This window comes from Lycorma delicatula, chromosome 2 (genome assembly GCF_047948215.1).
Source record: "Lycorma delicatula isolate Av1 chromosome 2, ASM4794821v1, whole genome shotgun sequence".
Lineage (NCBI taxonomy): Eukaryota > Metazoa > Arthropoda > Insecta > Hemiptera > Fulgoridae > Lycorma > Lycorma delicatula.
Genome location: NC_134456.1, coordinates 168,269,359 through 168,291,691, shown reverse-complemented (window position 1 = coordinate 168,291,691; position 22,333 = coordinate 168,269,359). Strand labels below are relative to the sequence as shown.

Below are 22,333 nucleotides of genomic sequence, written 5' to 3'. Positions count from 1 at the left end.
TCACAAAAACCTGTTAAATAGTTTCTGTATCCTTAGCAAGCAATAAGCTCTTAACAAGAAAAAAAAAATTAATCAATTTAAAATTTCTGTTACTAGGTATAAGTTAAAAGCTATTTGTCATACAGTATAACACAAAGACTCACCTTTTTGGAACAAGACGCTTGAACTCCCCAGAACTTTCCTTTTAGTAAATTATACCCCTCTTGTAGAACTTGAACATCTGACATACAACCAAGAAAAGAAGTGGGTATAGGAGATGGAAATTTAAATCCGGGAGGTAAACCTCCAAAGAAGAATTGTGCTCCACTGAGATCTGGGATAGCATCTTGACTTGGAGGAACAGTAGGAGATCCATCTCTGACCTCACCTTCTACTTTTATGACACCTAGAATTAAGTATAAATGTTTGTAATTCAACAAGCTGATACAAAACTTAGCAAAACATGCAAAATAAATTTTTTTATTAAGCCTTTAAATCTGACACAAAATTTTATTTTCAAGTTATAAAATGGTATCCAAAATACCCTAAATTGATACTATAAAACATTAGAAAATTATGTAGCTCCTATTCAAGGAGTGATGGCAGCCAGGCCATTACTCCTTGAGAAGAAATACATCAGTTTTTCTACTTACCTTAAATTCTAGATCTTTCTCCCCAGTGATAAATATCATTCTTGAGGTTAGTTTCTGTAAAAATATCTAGTAGCCACTTGTGATTACTACTGGATGTCCTTAGTGTTGTTAAAACAATAAATCTTTGCCTCAGTCATTGTGTTAAAACTGAAAGAAACTGCACAGAAGGTTAATTCCAGTGAGTAGCAAAGGTTGAAGGAGAATGTCATTTTTTTCTGGCCAAAAATCCTCGGTATTGATGGTGTCAGCTGGGGTTATTATGGTGTAGCAGTCAGTAAATTGCATTAAAAATCAAATTATGCTTTTTCACATTACAGAACATTATGGTTGAAGATGAAATTGACTCTTAGGCCGACTGAAATAAACTCTTTTGTATACTGATACCAGAGAAAATACATGTACACACAAGAAAATATCATATATACATGAGACATTCATTTTCACTTGTTCAGCTTTTTTTGAGATCTAAAAAGGGCTAGATATTTTTAGGGGATGTATGTTGTTTTGTTTTGGAGTTACAGCTAATAAATTCAACTTTCATCACCAATACTGAACCTAAAAAAAAGGTCTCAATGTCTGAGGTGAGTTGACAAACCTTAGAGCATCAAGTTACATCGATATTGTCAGTCAGATCCCCGGGATAAGTTAGGCAGTGATATAGTGCATAGAAAATTCTTCAGTCAGAATCCTCTGATATAACTTATAACCAAATTCTTACACGGATCTAGAATTGATTCTCTCAGAATTTGATAAATAAGCTGCTGAATTTTTACAACACTGAGAATTTTTGCAAGTTAAGGGTTTCCCTATGTGGTTGTTATTGTTAAGCAATGTTTGATCAGCCTTGATCTGCACATGCTGTGCAGCTAGCTATGTCTAACCAAATAATACTGGTATGGTTGAACAGAGCTATCTGTGCAAATTACTATTCCAACATCAGACTAGCTGTATACTACATATATGAGGTGTGATCAAAAAATATGGTGAATGAATTTTTATAGCGGCAACTGCCGATGCTACATCCATATGATGTAATTTGTCCAATAGCGTGATCAACTGAGACAGGCAGGGACAAGTTGTAACACGTTCGAGCTTGCCAGTCAGCTGCCAGAGCCGCTAGAGTGAGGTTGTGTTTATCGTGTCTGTTGCTCAACATGGATTTTGAAAATCGTGTGTCAATTTGCACAGAGTTGAAGGGTCGTCTTCATGCAGATCCGGACTTCATGGCCAAAATTGTAACTGGAGATGAAAGTTGGGTCTATGGATATGACCCTGAGACCAAAATGCAGAGTTCCCAATGCAAAACCAGTTCATCTCCTCGCCCTAAAAAGGCACATCAGTCAAAATCCAACATCAAGGTCATGCTCGTTGTTTTTTTCGATAGTGAGGGCATAGTGCGATCAGAGTTCGTTCCAAGGGGTACAACTGTAAACTCTGAATTTTATAAGGGTGTACTGCAACATTTGCGAAACGGCGTACGAAGAAAGTGACCAGAAAAATGGACCAATGGCTTCCTTCTTCACCACGACAACGCGCCGTGTCACACCTCGCTTCTCATTCGCGAGTTTTTGGCTGAAAAAAGTGTTCCTGTCTGTCCACATCTGTCATACCCACGGATTTAGCACCATGCAACTTTTGGCTGTACCCAAAAATTAAAACTGTGCTTAAAGGAAACGTTTTGACACCATTGCTGACATTGAGAGGGTCACGACCGAGCAGCTGAAAGCCCTTCCGAAAGACGCCTTTCAGAAATGCCTCCAGTCATGGAGTCAACGTTGGGATAAGTGCATTGCTAGCCAAGGACAGTACTTTGAAGGAGATTAAATCGAATTCTATGTAACCTTATTACTTTTTTTAATAAAAAATTATTCAACGTATTTTTTGATCACACCTCGTATGTGCTGGTGCATAGTGTACTATGATCAGTTCAGGTGTCCTACCCATTTTGGAAGTCAAGAGTTCCAGTGTTCAAGTCCTAGTAAAGTCAGTTATTTTTACACGAATTTGAATTCTAGATTGTGGATATGGTGTTCTTTGGTGGCTGGGTTTCAATTAACCACACATCTCAGGAATGGTCAAACTGAGACTGTACAAGACTACATTTCATTTACACTCATACATATCATTCTCATTCATCCTCTGAAGTATTATCTGAATGGTAATTACCAAAGGCTAAACAGGAAAAAGAAAAGGTGTCTTACCTGTAGTTTAGAATATTTTGGAAACCATTTGATATGTATGTATAAACTATTAGTAATTTCTTAGTTGAAAGTTAAAACTTTTAGCCATATAGTTAAACTTATTTAAATAAAGCTATTTCTTGGCATAAACATTTTAAAAAAGGTTGCATAAAAGTTAAGTGCAAGAAGTTAATATAGTTGCTGAAGAAGAAGTCGAAGTCTTGCTCAGTAGTTGAAATGGTTAGAATGCTAGATTCATACTAATTTTTAGCATATAATAACATAAATTTCCTTAGAAATTGTAAAATAATTGTATAGGAGACTGAACATAGTTGAGTCCCTCTATTATAATTGCACAGATTTAAAATTTGTTCATAATTATTTGTGTATCACAATTTTAGCAGAGTAGTTTTGGTACAAGGAGGAAAAGTTATTTATTACTATACACAATTACATGCTACTACCAAATACAATAGTTTTTATTTTTTACTGTAGTATGAAAGTGACAAGCCTCAATGAGATGCAAGTCCAAACCTTCTGATGAAACAGAAGCACTGCCAAAAAAGCCATTCATCATTGAGGTTGCAGGATAACATATGTAAGCTTTTAAAAATTAACTCTCTATTAATTCATTGTCCTGTAAATCAGAAAAACCTGTTAGAACTCTTAAAAACACTTCTTTTTTTGCAATTTTCTCTAAAAGTTCAATCCTAATGTGAAGTTACTAAAATTAAGATAAAATATTTCTCAGTGAAGTTTTGACCTCAGTTCCTATGCTTGATTACTGCTTTGAAAACCTGATTTGTAAAAGTTTATGTTAGTTTTGTAAACACTCAATATAAGAATAACTATACAACATTACAAAATGTTATATTGTTTTGAATATAAAAAAATACAAGAACATTGATATGAACATAATTGAATATAATGCTCTTTGATTTCAATCCAGAACCTTTTTTTCATTTTGAAGTCAAAACAAAAAAGACGCATAACAAAATTAATATACAGCAGTCAATTTGGTTCGGAAAGGTGTAATTTCTTCTTTCAACTGAATGAAGTTTGCATTCAAAGAACAACAAATTGAATCTAAAATAGCTAAAATGTATTTTGTTGTTTCAAAAACATTAAAATATTTTAAAAAATTCAGCTTGCCAATTATCAAACTGAATTGAAAAAGTGTCATTAAAATGGACAAAAATCTTTTCTCAAGAATTATTTTGATACTTGTTCTTACAATTTAAAAGAATCAAGTAGACCAAGTAGATTTGTTCATTGATTACAATACTGTGTTTGTATTTCAAGAGGACTTGCCTTTGCTTGAGAGGAATTTCAGTCACTAGGCTTTTTGCACAATTGCAGTTTAGGAAATAAGATTAGGATCTACATCATTCTTAGGATTCACTGATTTTATAAGTTCTTACATCCTCTGCGTGGACCTACACCATAAAACCAAAAATGGGCTGGAAGGGATCAAAGATGAAAAAATCATCATTTCTAATTGGGTGGTGAAAAAAGGTGATTTACTCACAGAGGAACTGAGGTGAAAAACAAATCTATACAGAGAAAACCTCAGATTCCTGTCAGCAGTGGAGATAAATCCTGCTCCAAACTCTTGGAGAACTAATGAAGTGCCACTCAAGAAGAGGCAGAAGATTCATAAAAGAACAAACTTGCACACCTGCAGAATCATGTGGCATGCAAAAATATTAATTACACTATGCATTTTAATCTCAAAATTTTGATATTCTGGAACAAAATATTGTATTAATCAGTATTAATTACCTTTTTCAACCTTCTTTTTGCGATCAAAGTAGCGACTAGCTTCTACCCGTGTCCAATTTCCATTATTATATTGCTTAAGTGTTCGTGTTTCTAAACTCCAATCTTTCCCATATGTAATACGAAATACTATATGTCCTTGATTTATTGTTAAAGATACTGATTTTTCCTATAATAAAGTAAAATGATGTAAACATAAATGAAATTATTTCAAAGCAGATTAAAAATGGTTTGTAATAAATATCTTAAACCACCAGTTAACCACCTAAATTAATTTAGGGATGCATTATTCTATTTCAAACTATAATTTGAACAATATTGACGTAAATATGGAAAACTACTTTATATACATGATCATCTTAATTAGTATAATTGAGGATAATGTGTATAAATTTTACTTACTGGATTAGAACCAATAGCAAGAAACAGCAGTGCATTTTCGTCGAAAGTACGGAATGATAATGAAACACTAAATACATATTTGTTATAAGCACTTGAACTGTCGCGCATTAAGACTGCATATCCATCTCCTGAGAAACCATATGACTGTTCATCTCGCACTTCTTCAGCTCTGTTAAAAAAAAATTAATTAAACTTCACAGCCATATAAATGAGGATATAATGTATCTAAAGAAGATAAAATTTCAAAACCAATGAGGGAAAAAATTATACTACTCTATTTATGCACTTTTTAAAACTGCAAATGCTCTTTTTAGAGCTAAATTCTAGCACTTTCTTCCTTGGTTTGTGTTTAATACATTATAACTGACTACAGTATTAGAATATAACTCTAAAAAGATCTTTAGGATAGAAAATGTAAGTTAGATGTTCTTGTGTTGAAATATGCTACGTTTAACAGATTACTACACAGATGGTAAATTAAACTGGGTATAAACCCTAGAAACACTTAATCTTTAATTTTTCTCAATACTACAATTTGTGAGGGCTTTAGTGATTATACAGAATTTCTTCAAAAATTCCTGTATTTCTGGTTTATTCCATTCTCTTACACTCATCTTCCATTGATTGTCTCTAGGACATCCATCAGTTAATTTTATGGTCATCTCTTTTTTTTCTGACCGGTGTTACAAAGTATCTTTCTTACCATTCCCTTCTCAGATATTCCTTGAAGACATTTAACTGTTGTCTTGCTCTATCACCAAGCTCAAAAACAGAAACAAACTTAATTTTTATGTTATTACATGGTTTAGATTTTTTTTTAAATTTTATGAGTAATTATAATTAACTGTTTGAATACGTAGCTGCAAAGTAATTATATACAGTAATTAAATCAACAGTTTTGTCTCATAAGGTAATTAACAGCAAATGTGGTATTATTTTTATTTTCTTGGCTTTTCAATGTGTAACAGAAAGAGGGTATTGAGATTATTAAACAAATTATCCCTTGGATTATTGTATTCTCAATATTCTTTGGTACCTTGATTAAAAAATGTAAGTTAGAAAATTTTGCACATAAGTATGTGTATGTGTATTGGTCCGTTAAGATTTATGTCTCAAGAACAGTATAACTTATAATGATAGATTTTAATAGGTTTGTTGTAGTTTCTGTATTAGGGAACTGATTCTATTAACTTTTTTAAAAATTGGATGAGAGAGGAAATTGGATGATATATCTCAAGAGGGTTGAACTTCATAAATTTGATTGTTTTTACTTTTGCCTTATTAAAATAATAATATTAAAGAATATTATCAATTACCACAGGACCTAATATCAATGAAACATTTCTTAAAAATATTTTATAAAGTACTCCCATTCTAAAAAGTAGATTTTTTTAACATTTGTCTAACTTTCAGCAGTGATAACCTACCAACTTGAGTTTATCATTATTATTCTAAGGCATTTCTGAGTAAACAGAATTTATTATCTTTATAGATAGTTGGAATTAAAATAACACTCACATCTAAAAACTGATTCTATAAACGATCCTGGTTTTTTTATCTTTCCATCATACTAACTTAAAATTTTGTCATTATTTTTATATGATTATAAAAATAATTCTAATTAAAAAATAATTATTTTTATACTCATGTAGACATAATGAAAAATAAAACATCTAAAGTAAAATTTATTTAATATTAAAAAACCGTTTCATGTAATTCCCTCAGCATTTACATTACTAATGGATTATGATTTTTATTGACAGTCAGATCACAGAAAAAATCAACATTATTTGAGTGTATTAACACATGGGGTGTATTAACATTCCCACCTTAAAACTGGGAGTTCACTAACTTTTTGTTCCATCCTAAGCAAGAAAATTGAAAAATATCATTTTTATCTAAATGAACCGTATCAGGCTATGAGAATTTTTCATACCTTATCAGAAGTGATAAATCCCTATCCTTAAATTTTCTAACTTTTATAGTTTCAACCTAATTTGAGCATTTTATAAATTATGTTTAGCTAGACATGATTTTAAAGTGGTGGAAATACTTTTCCATTTTTGTCACAAACCGGGAAATTTAAAAATCCTTTTAAAAATTAATTTTTTGCATAATCTTGTTTAAAACAAAATTTAATAATATCAAAAAAGCCATTTCATGCAATTCTCTCAGCACATACATGACTGATGGATTATGATTTTATTAACAGCTAGATTACAGAAAAATCAATTAAACTGATAAAACTTTCCATTAAAAAGCAGATGTATCATACGCTAAAGATGTAGATATAGATAATGAATGTAAAATGCACAGTGTACTACTGGTAAATCATTTTAACGCAATGGCTGCAGAACTAGTCACGTATGTCCTGTATCATATTTAGAGTGAGATGTCCTATTCTCCCCTCAATTTCCTTTCTGTGCGACAAGTGTATTTTTCATCCTCATTTATTTTTTTATGTCATAACTCACTAAGTAATTCTGAGAATTAAATTCTGATGTAAGAATGATTAAATCTGTACTGGACCTGGATGACCAGTACCACACCATTTGAATATAAAATTCATAAATAGTTCTACTAATGACTGACATTTAATGTTAAAAGAGGCAAAAGCTTAGAACATATGGGTGCTCTGTAATGCACCAATGTAAATGCAAATACCGTTCAATAGGGAGTTATAATGCACAAAAATTATATACATTAAAAAAAAATACTGTTATACTACACTACACTGTACTACTACTATATTATACTGTTTACTATAATACATTATACTACACTATTATAATTATACTAGCCAGTATGTTAAACACTGGCACTCCAGTCACGTTTAATGCGATTTCTTTTGTTTTGCTATCACTAATAAATGTAGAATATTATCAACTTCTTGATAGTGAATAACTTACAAGTATTTAATAAATTTAAAAACAGGAAAGAATTAAGAAAAAAATTAGTCATATGATTAATAAAAATTATCTTGAATTGTAAATTTACCCTTCAATGCAAGCAGTACAAGCTGAATGGGCTTGAGTTCTGAAGTTCCATAAACCAATTGGTCTTCCATCAAGATAAAGATGATGTAAACAGCCTACTAAGCCTGGCTGAGTAGACAACAATGAAGGTGGTCGATGATCAGCCCCTCCAACCCATATTTGATCTCCTGGTCCAACATCTAGTCGACCTATTCCTGCAGCTGATACATTACTTACTGGATTTCCATCAGCAAGTGGTGAACCTTCAGGAAGAACTTGTGGTCTTACCATAAGTCGTCCAACATTGCTGATTCTACAAAGCAGATTAAAAGAGTAAATTAGTAAAAACTGTTAAAAAATAAATAAATTTGTTAAATATACAATGAAAGGTTTCACATGGGTTTATTCTTAATGTACTAAAGTATACCTAACATGAATTTGTGTTTTTTCTTCATAACAATTTTTACTGTCTCTTTGACAATTGTATTTATAATACAAGGTATATTTCTCTTTTTGTAAAGTTGTTTAACTAAAGTAATGAGTACATTTTGAAAATTATAAATACATTTTTCTAATCATGATTTAATCCAAACAGAATAAGATTAAATACTGGATTTTTTGTATAATTTTATCCGAAACTATCTACTTATCAATAATGTAAAGTGCAAGTAATCAATTATATACATATTTACACAAATTCTATACATACTTTTTTATCTTTTAAAAAATATCAATAATTATGCTGTTTTGCTAAATATTTACGATATTCAAATAAAACTTAAACTATGCTCTTTTTATCAAATTTCATTTTCTTACAACTCGGTCATTAACCAGAATTATATTTCAGTTACAAGAAATTATTAATAAAAATTTAATATCTAAAATGTTTTCTTTACATTTTTATAAAAACTGATAAAAATTAATCATAGGGAAACGTCTACATTGTTTAAGGTATGCAGCAAACCTAATAATAAATAGCAATATATAAATATAATAAATAAATTTATTCTAATATTTTGGGTACTCTGTCCACTACAAATTTTAGCATATAATAAAATTAGACTTTAAAAGAAACACATTATAAATATTTTTTGTTGAAAACTGCAGTAGTCATGAGATTAAGCAAACTTATTTAAATTTATTAAATTGTTTCTTGTAATATTCTGTTGTTCAGTGTTATGTTACTTTCTGTAACACACTTAAGAGTTTATTCTTTAAACATTAAATTAATCTGAAATTCCATATATTTGAAAAAAATTACCTTTCTGCTTCAACTCTGTACCAATGCTGGTCCTTGCTAAGATCTCCAGCTGTTTGGATATGCTGAGGATGAGTTACTTCTCCAACACCACCTCCCATATTCCAAACAAATCTCATTTTTCGATTCACCATTTCTATAGCTATAAAATCATCCTAAAAAAGTAATAATAGTAACAATAGCAATAATGAGTAGACAATAAATTTGATAGATAGTAAATAATATATACTTGCTGCAAAGGTTACTTACTTATGTACTACTCTATGTACATAACTACTCTGTTAGGTCATAACTATAAGGTTGCGGGTAACCTGATATGAAACAAAAGTCCATGACAGACATACTTGAGAAAGAAAGGAGTGAAAACTTTTCTCATTCATTGTATTCTCCACTGAGCGAAATATAACACACTGTAATACATCAGCATGTTAAGCCCACAGAAGTGAAGCTGATATTCAGCTCTTCAAGAGACAATTCACAATTCATCAAATTATTGGATTAAACTGAACTTTTTTATTATTTTAAGAGAAATCAACAGTAACTGATAACTCTTGTTGTACTTATAACGCAGTAATATCACAGTAATAACGTAGACTGGTGCAGATGGTTTAAGTAAAAAATAAACATACTGCAGTAAGTAGATTAAATGTAAAGTCCATAGTAAATTATATTTATGATGAGAATATTTAAAGAAACCATTTTGTGGCACTTATTACCTTCCATAAAAATCTTATTTGATTGATTAAATATACTTACAGAAGTAGTACTTGGAAGATAAAATAGCAGAGCATCTCTTTGCTGGGAACTGATAGCATACGTAAGAACAACTGATGTCATAGTACTTGGTTCAAGATGACTAGGCTGATATGTTCTAATACAACCACCTCTTTCTCCACGACTTGTCAAAGATAACCGAATCTGTTTAAAAAAAAAAAAAAACAATTCCTCTTAATTACACTGATAAGACAAAAAAAATTTTTTAATGTTTCTGTAAGTGTGATAGCAGAATTTCTTGAATTGCCTTTTTGTGTACATTACAGATCTGCAATTTTTCTATCATCTTTAATTTTAAATAAATTACACTTAAAAAAAAAATAAGGGAAAACATAGTTAAAATCTGTAAAATTTATAATTTTGCGTGGCCATACCTGTGTTAGAATAATTTTGCTGATGCTTTTCTTTTATAAATAGCCTCAGGCACATCTTGAATTAATGTCCAACAGTAATCAACTACCATGTTAGTATTCCATTTCCCTTTATAGCGGCTTTCTATCACCTTAATGTCTTGGTAGAAACGTTCACCGCATTCGTCACTTATGTCTTCGAGGTTGTCCGTGAAAAGATCCAGATGTGAGAGGAGGAAGTTTATTTTCAAAGACATATTACATCCCATAGCTCTGTATGAAGTAAAAAGTTGATTAACACTATCATGGTAAGTGTCGGATTTTTGTTTGCCGAGAAAAGTTTTGCAAATAAATTTAAATGAAGCCCAAGCTGCACTTTCTACATTATTTAACATTGAGTTAAGTACATCATCTTTGACTAACTCTCTTACTTGAGGACCAACAAATATTCCTCCTTTAATTTTTCCTTCACTTACATTCGGAAATTTCTGCCTGATGTACAAAAATCCAGGACTATCCTTCTTCACTGCTTTTCAGAATCTTTCATTAGTCCTAACTTGACATGGGAGGGGGTAAAAATACTTTTTTGAGTTCAACTAGGGGTTCATGAATAATATTTTTCCCATTTGGAGTTAAGTTGTCTTGTTTCTTCCACTTTTTGGTTACATAATGTTTATCCCTAGCTCGGCTGTCTCATTCGCAACTTTCAAATCACCAAATATGTTCCAGCTATGTTTTTCATAATTTATTTTTTCAATAATGTCTTTCATCACATTGTATATTTTTCAAATTAATGTCATAAGTGATTTGTATCAAAGGCTATTTGTCACCATTGTGTAATAGAACCAATTTTAAACTATACTTGGATGAATTTATGAAAAGATGCCAGTCCTCAGGTTTATGAACTTGTCCTAAGTGCAACATAAGCTCATCAATATTTGTGCAATAAACAAACCAGATTATTTTCATCAATAAAGTACTTAGAAAGTTCTTTTTGTCGACTTTGAAAGGCCAAAATTTTTGTATTTTTTTTGACGTAAATTCCAACATTGCAGTCTTGATCCTAACAGTTCAGCTTGATTTTTTGATCAATTTAAATCCCTATCCAAGTTATTTAATTCACCTTGTGATATAAGATGTGGCTTATTGGAAGATAATTCAAAATCAAAACCATTGTTGTCTTCTTCATACATTCAAAAGAAATGTATGTTTGCAGATTGTAATGAAGGATATTTTACAGTATATTTTGATTTTTTAGAAATTCCAGACACACTTGTTAAACAAAAGTAACAATTGGTTACATGATCCTTTGGTTCATGCCAAACCATAGGTACACCAAATGGTAAAGCCTTCTGTGTACCTTTCAGCCATCCTCGTAAATATACAAAACAATTAGTGCATTCTATATGAGGAGCCCATGTCTTATCTGATCACCAATTTTACACTGAAAGAACAAATGATATGCTTTTTTAATTAAAGGTGTAATGTTTTTTTCTATTTAATAATATGGTAAGCTCACCACATACATAACAAAAGGAACCCACATCATTTACACAATTTCGAGGCATTATGACACAGTTAACAAACTTAAGACAGCAATAAGACTGAACAAAATTAATTCATTCCTAAATACAGTGCTTAATATAAACAACACAGCTGTGTTTTCAGCTACATGTTTTGACCTGCAAATACATGATTAATCTTGTCCATGAACACTCACTCTTCAGCATTAGATATGATGTCATAACATCTGACTATGATATGATTTAATTCATTGTCTAGTATTGTTTATTTATAGCTTACAAATTATGTTAACAAAGTTAAACATTAAAAAATGTGTTAACAAAATAAAATATAGAAGCTTAAAATGCTAACTATAAGTTGAAAAATGAAAAAATCTTTTAATGAAAATTTAAAAATCCGTTAATTAAAATTAAAATTTTTATCAAAAATGATGGGTGATAGAAATATTCTGAGTTCATATTCATTTTCAGCATCAAAAAACAGATTAAAATCATGTATTGCATCTTAGGAAACAAAAATTATGTTTATCAGTGTTACTGCTTTCAAGAAAACTATAAAATTTGAAATTAAAAATAAATCTTCACTTTTACTTTTTTTAATTTTTAATTAAAAAAAGAAAACATTAACAATTTTGCTGAACTTTTTATACATTTTTGTATAACATGAACTTTATCAGTAACAAAGTAGAATATTATTCTACTTACTCGACCTATTTCTAATGTGTTTATAATTTACAGAATGATTTTATTAAACCAGTAAAAACATTAAAAATCAGCACAAATTTGTGAACAAAAATGAATTTGTCTAAAGCAGAGTAATCTGAATGTACTCTATCTTAAGAATTCAAAAATTATACTTAAAAATATATAAAATAATAATTTTTCAGATTATTTGGAAAAAAATTAATTTAAAATAGATATAACAAAAATTACCTTCTATCTTTGCTGATTAGGAAGCTACTGCCTTTTCGGGGAAAAATAATTACAAAAGTTTGAAGTTGATAAACTGGATTAAAAATCCAGTTAAAAATCTACGAAAACTAAACTAAACTAGAAGATCTTAGAGGTTAAAAATCTATGAAACTTAAAATATTAGGAAAGGAAAATACAGAATTTAAAAAAAAATGTAAAGCCACATAAAAGCTGATACATATATATGAATTGTCCACAACCTCTCTCCTAGTATAATCATTAAAATAGTATAATTTTGGCATGAGGCATAAATACACATGCTTCAAGAACTGTTTTTGAAAGTTTTTTATCTCTAGATCAGAAATATAATTACAGATACGGCAGTGTGAGTTGATTCTCCTTGAACTGTGTAAACTTTTGTGCCATTTCCGGTCATGTTATGAACAGAATGTCTTTTACCATAGAATGAGTTTTCATTCTTGAACAATATTTTGCTATGAAATCGTACACCAGTGTAAAAGAATCATTTCAAATTAAATTTGTTGGTGTTTCTCCGCCAGATCAATTTCTAGGCTAGCAAACCGATTTCGAGAGACAGGTAGTGTTTGCGACAGAAAACGTAGTGGTCAACCAACTCGCTTGACAGAATTCTCCACAGAAAAGTTTACAAAAACTTTCCACGCAAGTTGGTTTGTCATATTTGAGTGTTCAGAAGCTGCTAAAAAATTGAAATTGTATGCGTATCGCGTATGATTAGTCCAAGAGCTTCAGCCTCCAGATTTAAACAAGCAATTGCAATATTGCCGTTGGTTTAGGTCTCTCGTAAATGATAAAGGAATCAAATTTTTAAACACAGTGTTTTTGGGATGAAGCTTGCATCCATCTCGATGGTTATGTGAACAGTCAAAACTGTCAAATTTGGGCAGTTGAAAATCCTAATGCTTTATTAGAGATATTTCAGGATGCAAAGATAAATCTTTGCATCCTGAAAAAATTGGTGTGTGGTGTGCGATATCTCATCATCGTATAGTCGGACCCATATTCTTTGAACAGACAGTAAATGGTGAAGTATACAGGAGTATTGTGCACCAATTTGTGTCTCTCCTGGAACCTCAAGAACGGTATTGCTGGTTTCAACAAGACGGCGCTACATGCCACGCGTCTCGAGAAACCATGGATTTTCTGCAAGAGTTCTTTGATGATCGAATAATAAGCAAGGGCTTATGGCCTCCAAGGTTCCCAGACCTCACATCTCTTAACTACTTTTTGAGGGGCTACATTAAGTTCGAGGCCTTCAAAAACAATCCTCACACAACTGATGAACTTAAAGTCAATATTACATACAGACTTAATCACGAATATTTCCAATGCAACTCTTATAAAGGTTTTTGCTAATATGCTGAAAAGAATCCGTGCATGTATAACCGCAAGGGGTGGTCATTTTGAGCATATTCTTTAACAATTATGTAAGTAATAGCTTTTTATTAAATCTCTTTTGTAAGTAACAAATACATTTTTTTATTCCACCTAAATTTCCCTTTATTAAATTACATTTAAAATTGGGTAACAGGACTAAAAAATCACTCTGTACTTTTAAATGTAGATGCTTAAAAATAAATTATAAGTAGTTTTAAAGTAGATTCTTTTCTAAAAACAATTTAAAACTGGTAATGTGCACTGGTATCTGGTACCATGATCCATGCACTACAAGTACTTAAATTTAATAAAATTACATACCCCATCAGCTATATGTCGAGCCTGAGTAATTTTACTTCGGAGAGCTTCTAATTTATTAGCAACTGATTCATTCCATGCAGAAAACTTTTCTTTTTGTCTTTCTGCTGTGTTGGTAATATCATGTAAAAGATCTTGAGCTTTTTTTACACCATCCTGAGCATTTGTAACTATAAATAGAATTAATAATGTATTTAAATCAAAAATTATAACAAAATATTCAGTATCTAAACCAGTGGCGGCTCATAGCTAAAATTGGTTGGGGTGCTGCTCCAGAAAATGTTTTTCTGGGTCTTTTCAAGGCTATGGTTATGGTTAAAGTTTTCTGTAAAATAAAAGAACCAAAAAAAGAATGAAATAGAATAGCTGGAAGGAGGATAATAATCTAATTCTATACTTATCACATTCAAAAATATGGTACAATGGTTTTTAAGAACATTGTGCTTAAAAACTGTATTCAGTTTAACCGAATAAATCAGAAAATGTCAATACAGTTAATATTTTTTAATATTATAGATAATAACTTAATAAAATGTCCACTTTAAACACTATAGTCCAATGATATTAATTTAAATTTCTATGTACGCAGAAACAAATACATAATTAGTTTTTACTAATTATCTTCTCTTTCATCCTTCCAGTGTGTTTTTGGACAGATTTGGCAATCAAAGAGCCCTTGCATTCCGCCATCTTCTGATCACTACTGAAAAAACAACTAAACCACTTTCATATTCCTTCCACTGACTAAACTAGAAAAGGCAACAAACAAGGTACATTCCATACACATGCAAGTAAAAAAAAAAAAACTACCTTCCACCAGCACACCAGGGTCGACCCTGTGGGAGCGACAGTGCTCTCTCTCCCTTGCAGTCTCATGTGCAACTTCCTACGTGTGCATATGCACAACAGCCAAATACCACACTGCTGGAACTGTGAAGCGCACAGTTCCATACAAAGATTTTTGTATCTTTTTCATAAACTGGGGAATGGCAACTGACATTAAGCTTAAGAATTAAAATTGTAAAAGTATAAAGAAAGAATTAAAGAAAAAAGGGCTCATTATATTAAATGTTATCGATAATATCATGTGGAAATTGGGGGTGCTGCAGTTCCACAGTGTTTATACATGAGCCGCCACTGATCTAAAGGTTCCTCTTAATTTTTTTCATAAAAATTAAATCTACCTGAATGAATATATAAAATAACAAATCAGGTAATTATCTATAATAAATTATTAAAAAATGATTTCTTGTACTACAATAAATAATAACTATGAATTATAAATACATTAGATTTTTCTTCAAATTTTTATTAAATGTAATACTAAAAAAGTAAAATAAATAATGAAATTATTCTTTTTGTTAATTTTAAGAGGCAACACTAAAATTAAAAATATTAATTTTTATAATATGTTAGTAATGTTTTTTCAGATATTTTATGAAAAAGGTTGTTAAATATAATTTATTTCCAGAATTTACTTTTTACTCAAATGGCACAAATTATATATGAAATTGAAAAGGATCCTACAATGTTTAAATTGATAAAATACATTTTTATTTTAATTATAAAATAAAATACAAGGGATTAAAATATTTTTTTAAAAAATGGCCTAAACTTCTTTTGATAAAAATGGTTTGCAGTTCTCAAAGGCGATTCATAAAAGTGGCTGATACTACTTAAATTGTTAAAGACATATCTTTGTTGTAACTGTGTCATTGTACAAAGGTTTTAACAAAAATTTTTTAACTTGTTATACCATGTATATTTTTAAATAAGAAATATTATAAAAATACACATCAAATCAGAGAAATATTTTCTCATGTATTTTTAATCTATTTTATTCATCCTCTATAATTTAGCTAAATATTTTATTAACTATGAGTAGGGTCCGTTTCTTAATAAAAAATCATACTGGGTGATAATTATGAATATTAGTGAATGTAATTTAGGATTCCAATACGTAAATTATATAGAAAAAATAATAATTTCAATTGGAAATCAGAAATTCAACAGAAATAATAATAAATAATCCTGCCCTTTGTGACTAACTGCCAGCTATTCTAAAAGTTATATTTTGTTTCTTATGCTTATTTTATTGATTTTTGTCCCATGTTGTCCAAAAATATTTCACCATTGTTAATAAGATGATTGGTCTAGTTACATTTAAACAAAAAGAATTGCTTGAGCATGAAGGAACAATTCTGCCCAAACTTATAAGTAAAGTGACATGGCACTTGATATCAAAGGAAAAATTGCATGGATAAAACAGGCCTTAGTTACTGACGGTTCACTCAACTGACATTTACTGTCTTAATTTACAACCAAAAAAAAATCTATGGGATTGTTTCTGGAATGAATAGATTAATTACTACATGAATATACTCTTAAATATTATTCACTCATAAATATGTGAAATAAACAGTTAGTACTACAGTAAATGAATAGCATCAATTTTAATTTCCTTTCAACACTTCACAATAGTTTACTAGTTTATTTCAATTTATCACTTTTTCATGTTGTAACTGGCGAAAAAATAGTGTTTTACTGAAAATAACATAGCACACATTCCTCTATTATTTCAAAGATAAAAAAGTTGATACAAAGAGATTAGACAGATTAAGATCCTTTTGTAACTGATACTTATCTTGAATGGAAGTATAAGGATAAACAAAAACTGTATATATGAGTGAACGAAATGCAGATGAAAGAAATGTAAATAAAGAAAATAAAAAGAGTAAATAAAACTAGGATAACTACAAAAAATTTCTTATATTAAAAAACTTAGAATTTTAAGTTTTTTCAGCAGTAAAAAATGTAATAAAAATATTTATCCATTGATATATGAATAAACTTATCATATTACAGCTTCAATACCAAATTTTAACAGATAGTAGAAGGTGAAGTAATAATAAAGTACCAGTTCGTACTCATGTCTTTAGCGTTATTCAAACTGATATCCCCATCAGTATCCAGTTTGTTATATTTTGGTTGTAGTTTTGAAACAACTGCAGCATTTATATCTTCTGCTTCTTCTTGAAGTAAAACTGCAGTCTCTTTCAATTCATCAGCTTTGTTTAATGTTGATTCAGAAACTTTTCTTACTGTAACACAAACAGATAAAATATTATATTCTTATTTAACATTAATAATATACTCCACCTTTCTGACTGCTCCTTATTATACAAAAACATTATTCTATATATTCCTTAAAACTTTTGGTTAGGTTATCATCATCATCAGAATATCAAAACTAAGTACATATAAAAAATAGTTTAAATATAGTATACATCAAAAAGAATGACCTGATTTCAAAACCGTACACTTGTGCAACGATGTATGACCAATAAATGAAATTTACACTTTTCAAAAGTGTCATAGAGTTTCAAATACTGGTTGCCAGATTGCAATACTAGTGCTCAAACATATGCTAATCTCATTCAAAAACAATATGGCGCCTATGCAACAGAAAGCATTTTGTGTTCTATAATTTAGCAAAACAAGTCTGTAACAGTGCTTCAGTATGCATTTTGACAGCATTACCATCAGATTCAGCGGATGTACCCACTATTAGCCAAGAACATTCATTATTGGTATAAACAATTTGAAAAATTGGGATGTTAATTAAGATTCCAGGATAAAGGACTCTTAATATTAATCCTGTACAGGAATAAAAAACAATAAATATTGTTAATATTTCTGTATATGAATAAAGGACAATAATCCTGTATAGGAATTATCTCTATACACTTCAGAGGAAAATGTACAATGAATTCAGAGGTTTTTCAGAGAAACCCGTAAAAGTCCACTTGTTGCACTAGCCAAGAACTTGCAGTCCATCATATAAGAGTTATGCATGTGTTAAGATGACACTAGCATTTCATGCCATGCCAGTTATAACTGGTACAAGTTCTTTATGTAAGTGACAAAAGAAAAAGTAAAGATTTCTACGATATTCTCTTAGTTGAAAGGTTTTTAACACAGTTAATTTTTAGTGAAGAAACAACATTTCATTTAAATAATAAAGTTTAACATCATAATGTTTGGGAACTTGAGAAATTAAATGAGATTGTGTAGCAAAAGTTAATGTTTTTTGTACGGTTTTATTTTACAAAAATTTATGACGCTTTCTTTTTTGAAGGAAACAGAAACAGGGTATTATTATCTTGAGATGGTGCTGAACTGGCTTTTTCCACAAAATGAAGACTCTGTAGAATTCATTTTTCAGCAAGATAGGGTCTCTTCACATTGGCACAACCGACTTCTTTGAAACATTAACTCGACACTGGATAGGGCATATGGGAGCCCAAAACTTGTCACCGCATTCTTGGCCCCAAAGATTCCCAGACATTACATCTTGTGAAATTTTCCTATGGGGATATATGAAACAAAGTGTTCATGTTCTACCATTACCTGTTGTTTCGGATGAGCTGAAAATCAGGATATCTTCTGTAACAGAAGACTGTCTGCAACATGTTGCTGAAGAATTTATCTATTGTCTTGATGTTACCCGTACAGAAGATGGAGTTACAGAGAACATTTATAACTTGGTAAATGAAATTTAAAACATATCTGAACAATATGTAATTTGTCTTATAATTGTAACACCTTTTTATTGTGAAATATATATGTTTCAAATCAGGTCATTCTTTTTACTACATGCTTTATAATGCATATCTCAAAATGCATATTAAAGACATTTACAGCTGCTGTCAGTCACTTCTGGTATTGAGATTGAAATATTTATCAGTTTCAAATATATTAGTACATATGTATTTATAAGAATGTAATAAAAAAGGGACGGTATTTTTTTAAGGCCAATACAAGATGCTGAATGTCTATCCAACAAAGAAGAAAAAATGATAAAAACACTAAATAAATATTAATTTACAATAGAAAATAAGTATGAATATACAAATAAAATTTCAAAAATCCTAATCTTAATAGGTCTTTTTTTTAACTTATTCATTTATTTATTTTTTTTTTTTTAACCTCTGGGACCACCGTTAGGTACTGCTTCAGAGGATCAGATGAATGACAATTTTTGTAGCGTGTGAAAATGCTATGTCTGACCGGGATTCAAACCCAGGACCTAATATGTCTTCTTAAATTACGTAAACCTGAATAGCCTACAACATCTTAAATAGATTTAAAAGAATATCACCACATAAAGTTGAAACATATCTCATTTATTTCTAGAAAACAATATTTCATTTAAAAACAAGCACTCTATGTGTAGAATATTATGCAAATAATTAATGTAATAAATAACTTCTAATGGTTTAATGATTTTATACGATACTGAAAATTATAACCACCAATTTTTAATGAGGAATTTAACAAGTTGATATTAAATAACATTTTTTTAACATGGTGGAGTTTTCGGCATTACTGTTGAACTGATATTCCTTTTTTTTTTTTAGTCGTTATTCAAAATATAATCATTTTGAGGATTTGTTTTTTGTTTATATTTATTATAATGGATGAATAAGTTTCAAACAAAAATACAAAGAAAAAACACACACAAAAACAATATGAAACATGAGAGTCAATTATTCCAGCCACTTCAAAAAAATAAGTTTTCTTTTCTGTAAAATTATGTTATTATTTTTATTTTAACTCAAGAAATATAATACCTATCTCATATAGACATTTCTGCTTAGTTTAAAGAAAGACGAATAAGAAATATAAAAATGACAAATTTCATGAATAATAAAAGAAGAATCTTTAACAATATGTTAAAAATCTTAAAACTGTCCAGAATAATTCCATAAACAGAACCAGCCAAGACAAATCACTCAACTGCTAAAGTCATCCTAACTACATGTCCCTTCAATCTTATTATGGATCAAAAGGGTATCTAGTCAAAATTTAAAATATCAAGAAAGAAGTTATCAGGATAAGGGAAAGGGATAAAGAATGAGTAAGGGATAATTTATGAATAGAAGTACTAGAAAACAAATAAAAAACCTACCCAAAGGAATTCAAAAACTCTGCCAACTGTTCTGCTTGCTATAATCCCTCAGGAGAACAATGTACTGAGAATGAAATTAGCACATTACTTGTCAACAATTAAAGCTTGACCAACTCAAATACATGTTACAAAATACTACTTTTCTTCTAGCTATTAAAGTGTTACTCAATAATACACTTCAAAGAAAAATTCTTGTTCATCCTTAAATTGTTAATTTAAAAGAATTCAACTGACTACAAACTATTAAACCAGTGGATAATGAACAGGTTTTTTTCAGCTATTTCGCTTATGATTAATTTTATCAATTATTAGTTTGAAATTCAATTTAAAATTAATAAACTGCTATTTATTGACATTAATTTTGTTTCTTATAAGAATCTTTTTCACTTACTGCTCAATGTTCGTAATTTAAGAAAACTCATTGATACGAGTAATAACATGTGGTTATATTTTTTTGTACATATTTTCTTTTCATACATGGACTACAATGTATGACTTTCTTTTCTATATGTCTAACTATAATATATCAAGTTTTATTTGGGGAACATCTTTCTGCATGTTTACAAAGTAGTTTCTAAATTATTATTCTAAATAGCTTATTTGCTTAATATAAAAAGAATCAAATTATATTTAATACTAACCTTCATCAGAATTAATTTTTTGCAACTGTCTAGAAATTGAATTATCATCAAGTGCAGCTGCAGTGAGATTTTGTTGTAGGTTGTCAACAGCTTCTTTTTGTTCATCAAGTTGGTCATACATTTCTGTTACATGTTCCATTTGTTTTTTAGCCTTCTCAAGCAACTGACGGGATTTTGCTCCAGCTGCATTAGCTTCATCCACCAAAGAATCTCTTCCAATTCCTGGGTATGCCTGTAGCCATTGTAAGTCATTTATATCTGTTAAAGATGTCAATTTGAATAACTAAAGCTAAAAAGTGATACTGTCTACTTAAATCTAACACTGAAGTTATGTTTGCGACTATACCTGCATATCTGTGGGCACGATGCTTTCACTTTTTACTATGCCAGCAGTTATGTGGTATAGCAAAGAATTCTAGTGTATTTCTTGTCCCATTGAACTTGGTGAGGGCCAGTAAGGTCTGAATAATATGATATTATAATAGAGCAGTCAGAATTATTTCTATAGATTATAGTACTAATCATTTTTAATCTTTTACTACTCTTTTTATCAGTTTTTGAGCATCAGTCAGTATTTCTCAAGTTGGTTTTTTCAATATTTCTTTAGTAGATAATGACAGATTATATATAAATATTTCTTAAGAGATTCTTTATGTTAGTTCTAACAGAAAAGTTGATCAATATTTAATTTATATTTTGAGTGTATTTTTTACTGTTAACTGCACACTATTTTCTTAAATAATATTTTCATATTTACACATGCATTTCATGTCTTTTCTTTCTTTTTCCTGTTTAGCCTCCGGTAACTACCGTTTAGATAATACTTCAGAGGATGAATGAGGATGATATGTATGAGTGTGAATGAAGTGTAGTCTTGTACATTCTCAGTTCGACCATACCTGAGATGTGTGGTTAATTGAAACCCAACCACCAAAGAACACTGGTATCCACGAACTAGTATTCAAGTCCGTGTAAAAATAGCTGGCTTTTACTAGGACTTGAACACTGGAACTCTCGACTTCCAAATCAGCTGATTTGGGAAGACGCGTTCACCACTACACCAACCCGGTGGATACACATGCATTTCATAATTATAGTTTTTCTTACTTAGATTTAAATTTAATATTTTTTTCTAATTGTTCAGTTAGACTTTCAAGTTAAAAAATACATAAATAATTTTATTATAAATATTAACTTATTTT

The 22,333-nt window shown here is 30.0% G+C and overlaps 1 protein-coding gene across 1 annotated transcript in view; it reads right to left on the bottom strand.

The window, feature by feature from the left end:
• The window catches only part of wb (wing blister), a 351,334-nt gene that overhangs the window by 33,048 nt on the left and 295,953 nt on the right, over nt 1-22,333 (bottom strand). The window contains exons 34-42 of the mRNA XM_075356683.1: nt 21,132-21,363; nt 17,447-17,620; nt 14,523-14,689; nt 9,983-10,144; nt 9,230-9,381; nt 7,991-8,281; nt 4,994-5,162; nt 4,595-4,760; nt 144-385 (exon numbers count right to left, since the gene is read on the bottom strand). Of these exons, the coding sequence (XP_075212798.1) occupies nt 144-385; nt 4,595-4,760; nt 4,994-5,162; nt 7,991-8,281; nt 9,230-9,381; nt 9,983-10,144; nt 14,523-14,689; nt 17,447-17,620; nt 21,132-21,363 (1,755 nt within the window). The remainder of the gene's footprint in view (nt 1-143; nt 386-4,594; nt 4,761-4,993; nt 5,163-7,990; nt 8,282-9,229; nt 9,382-9,982; nt 10,145-14,522; nt 14,690-17,446; nt 17,621-21,131; nt 21,364-22,333) is intronic.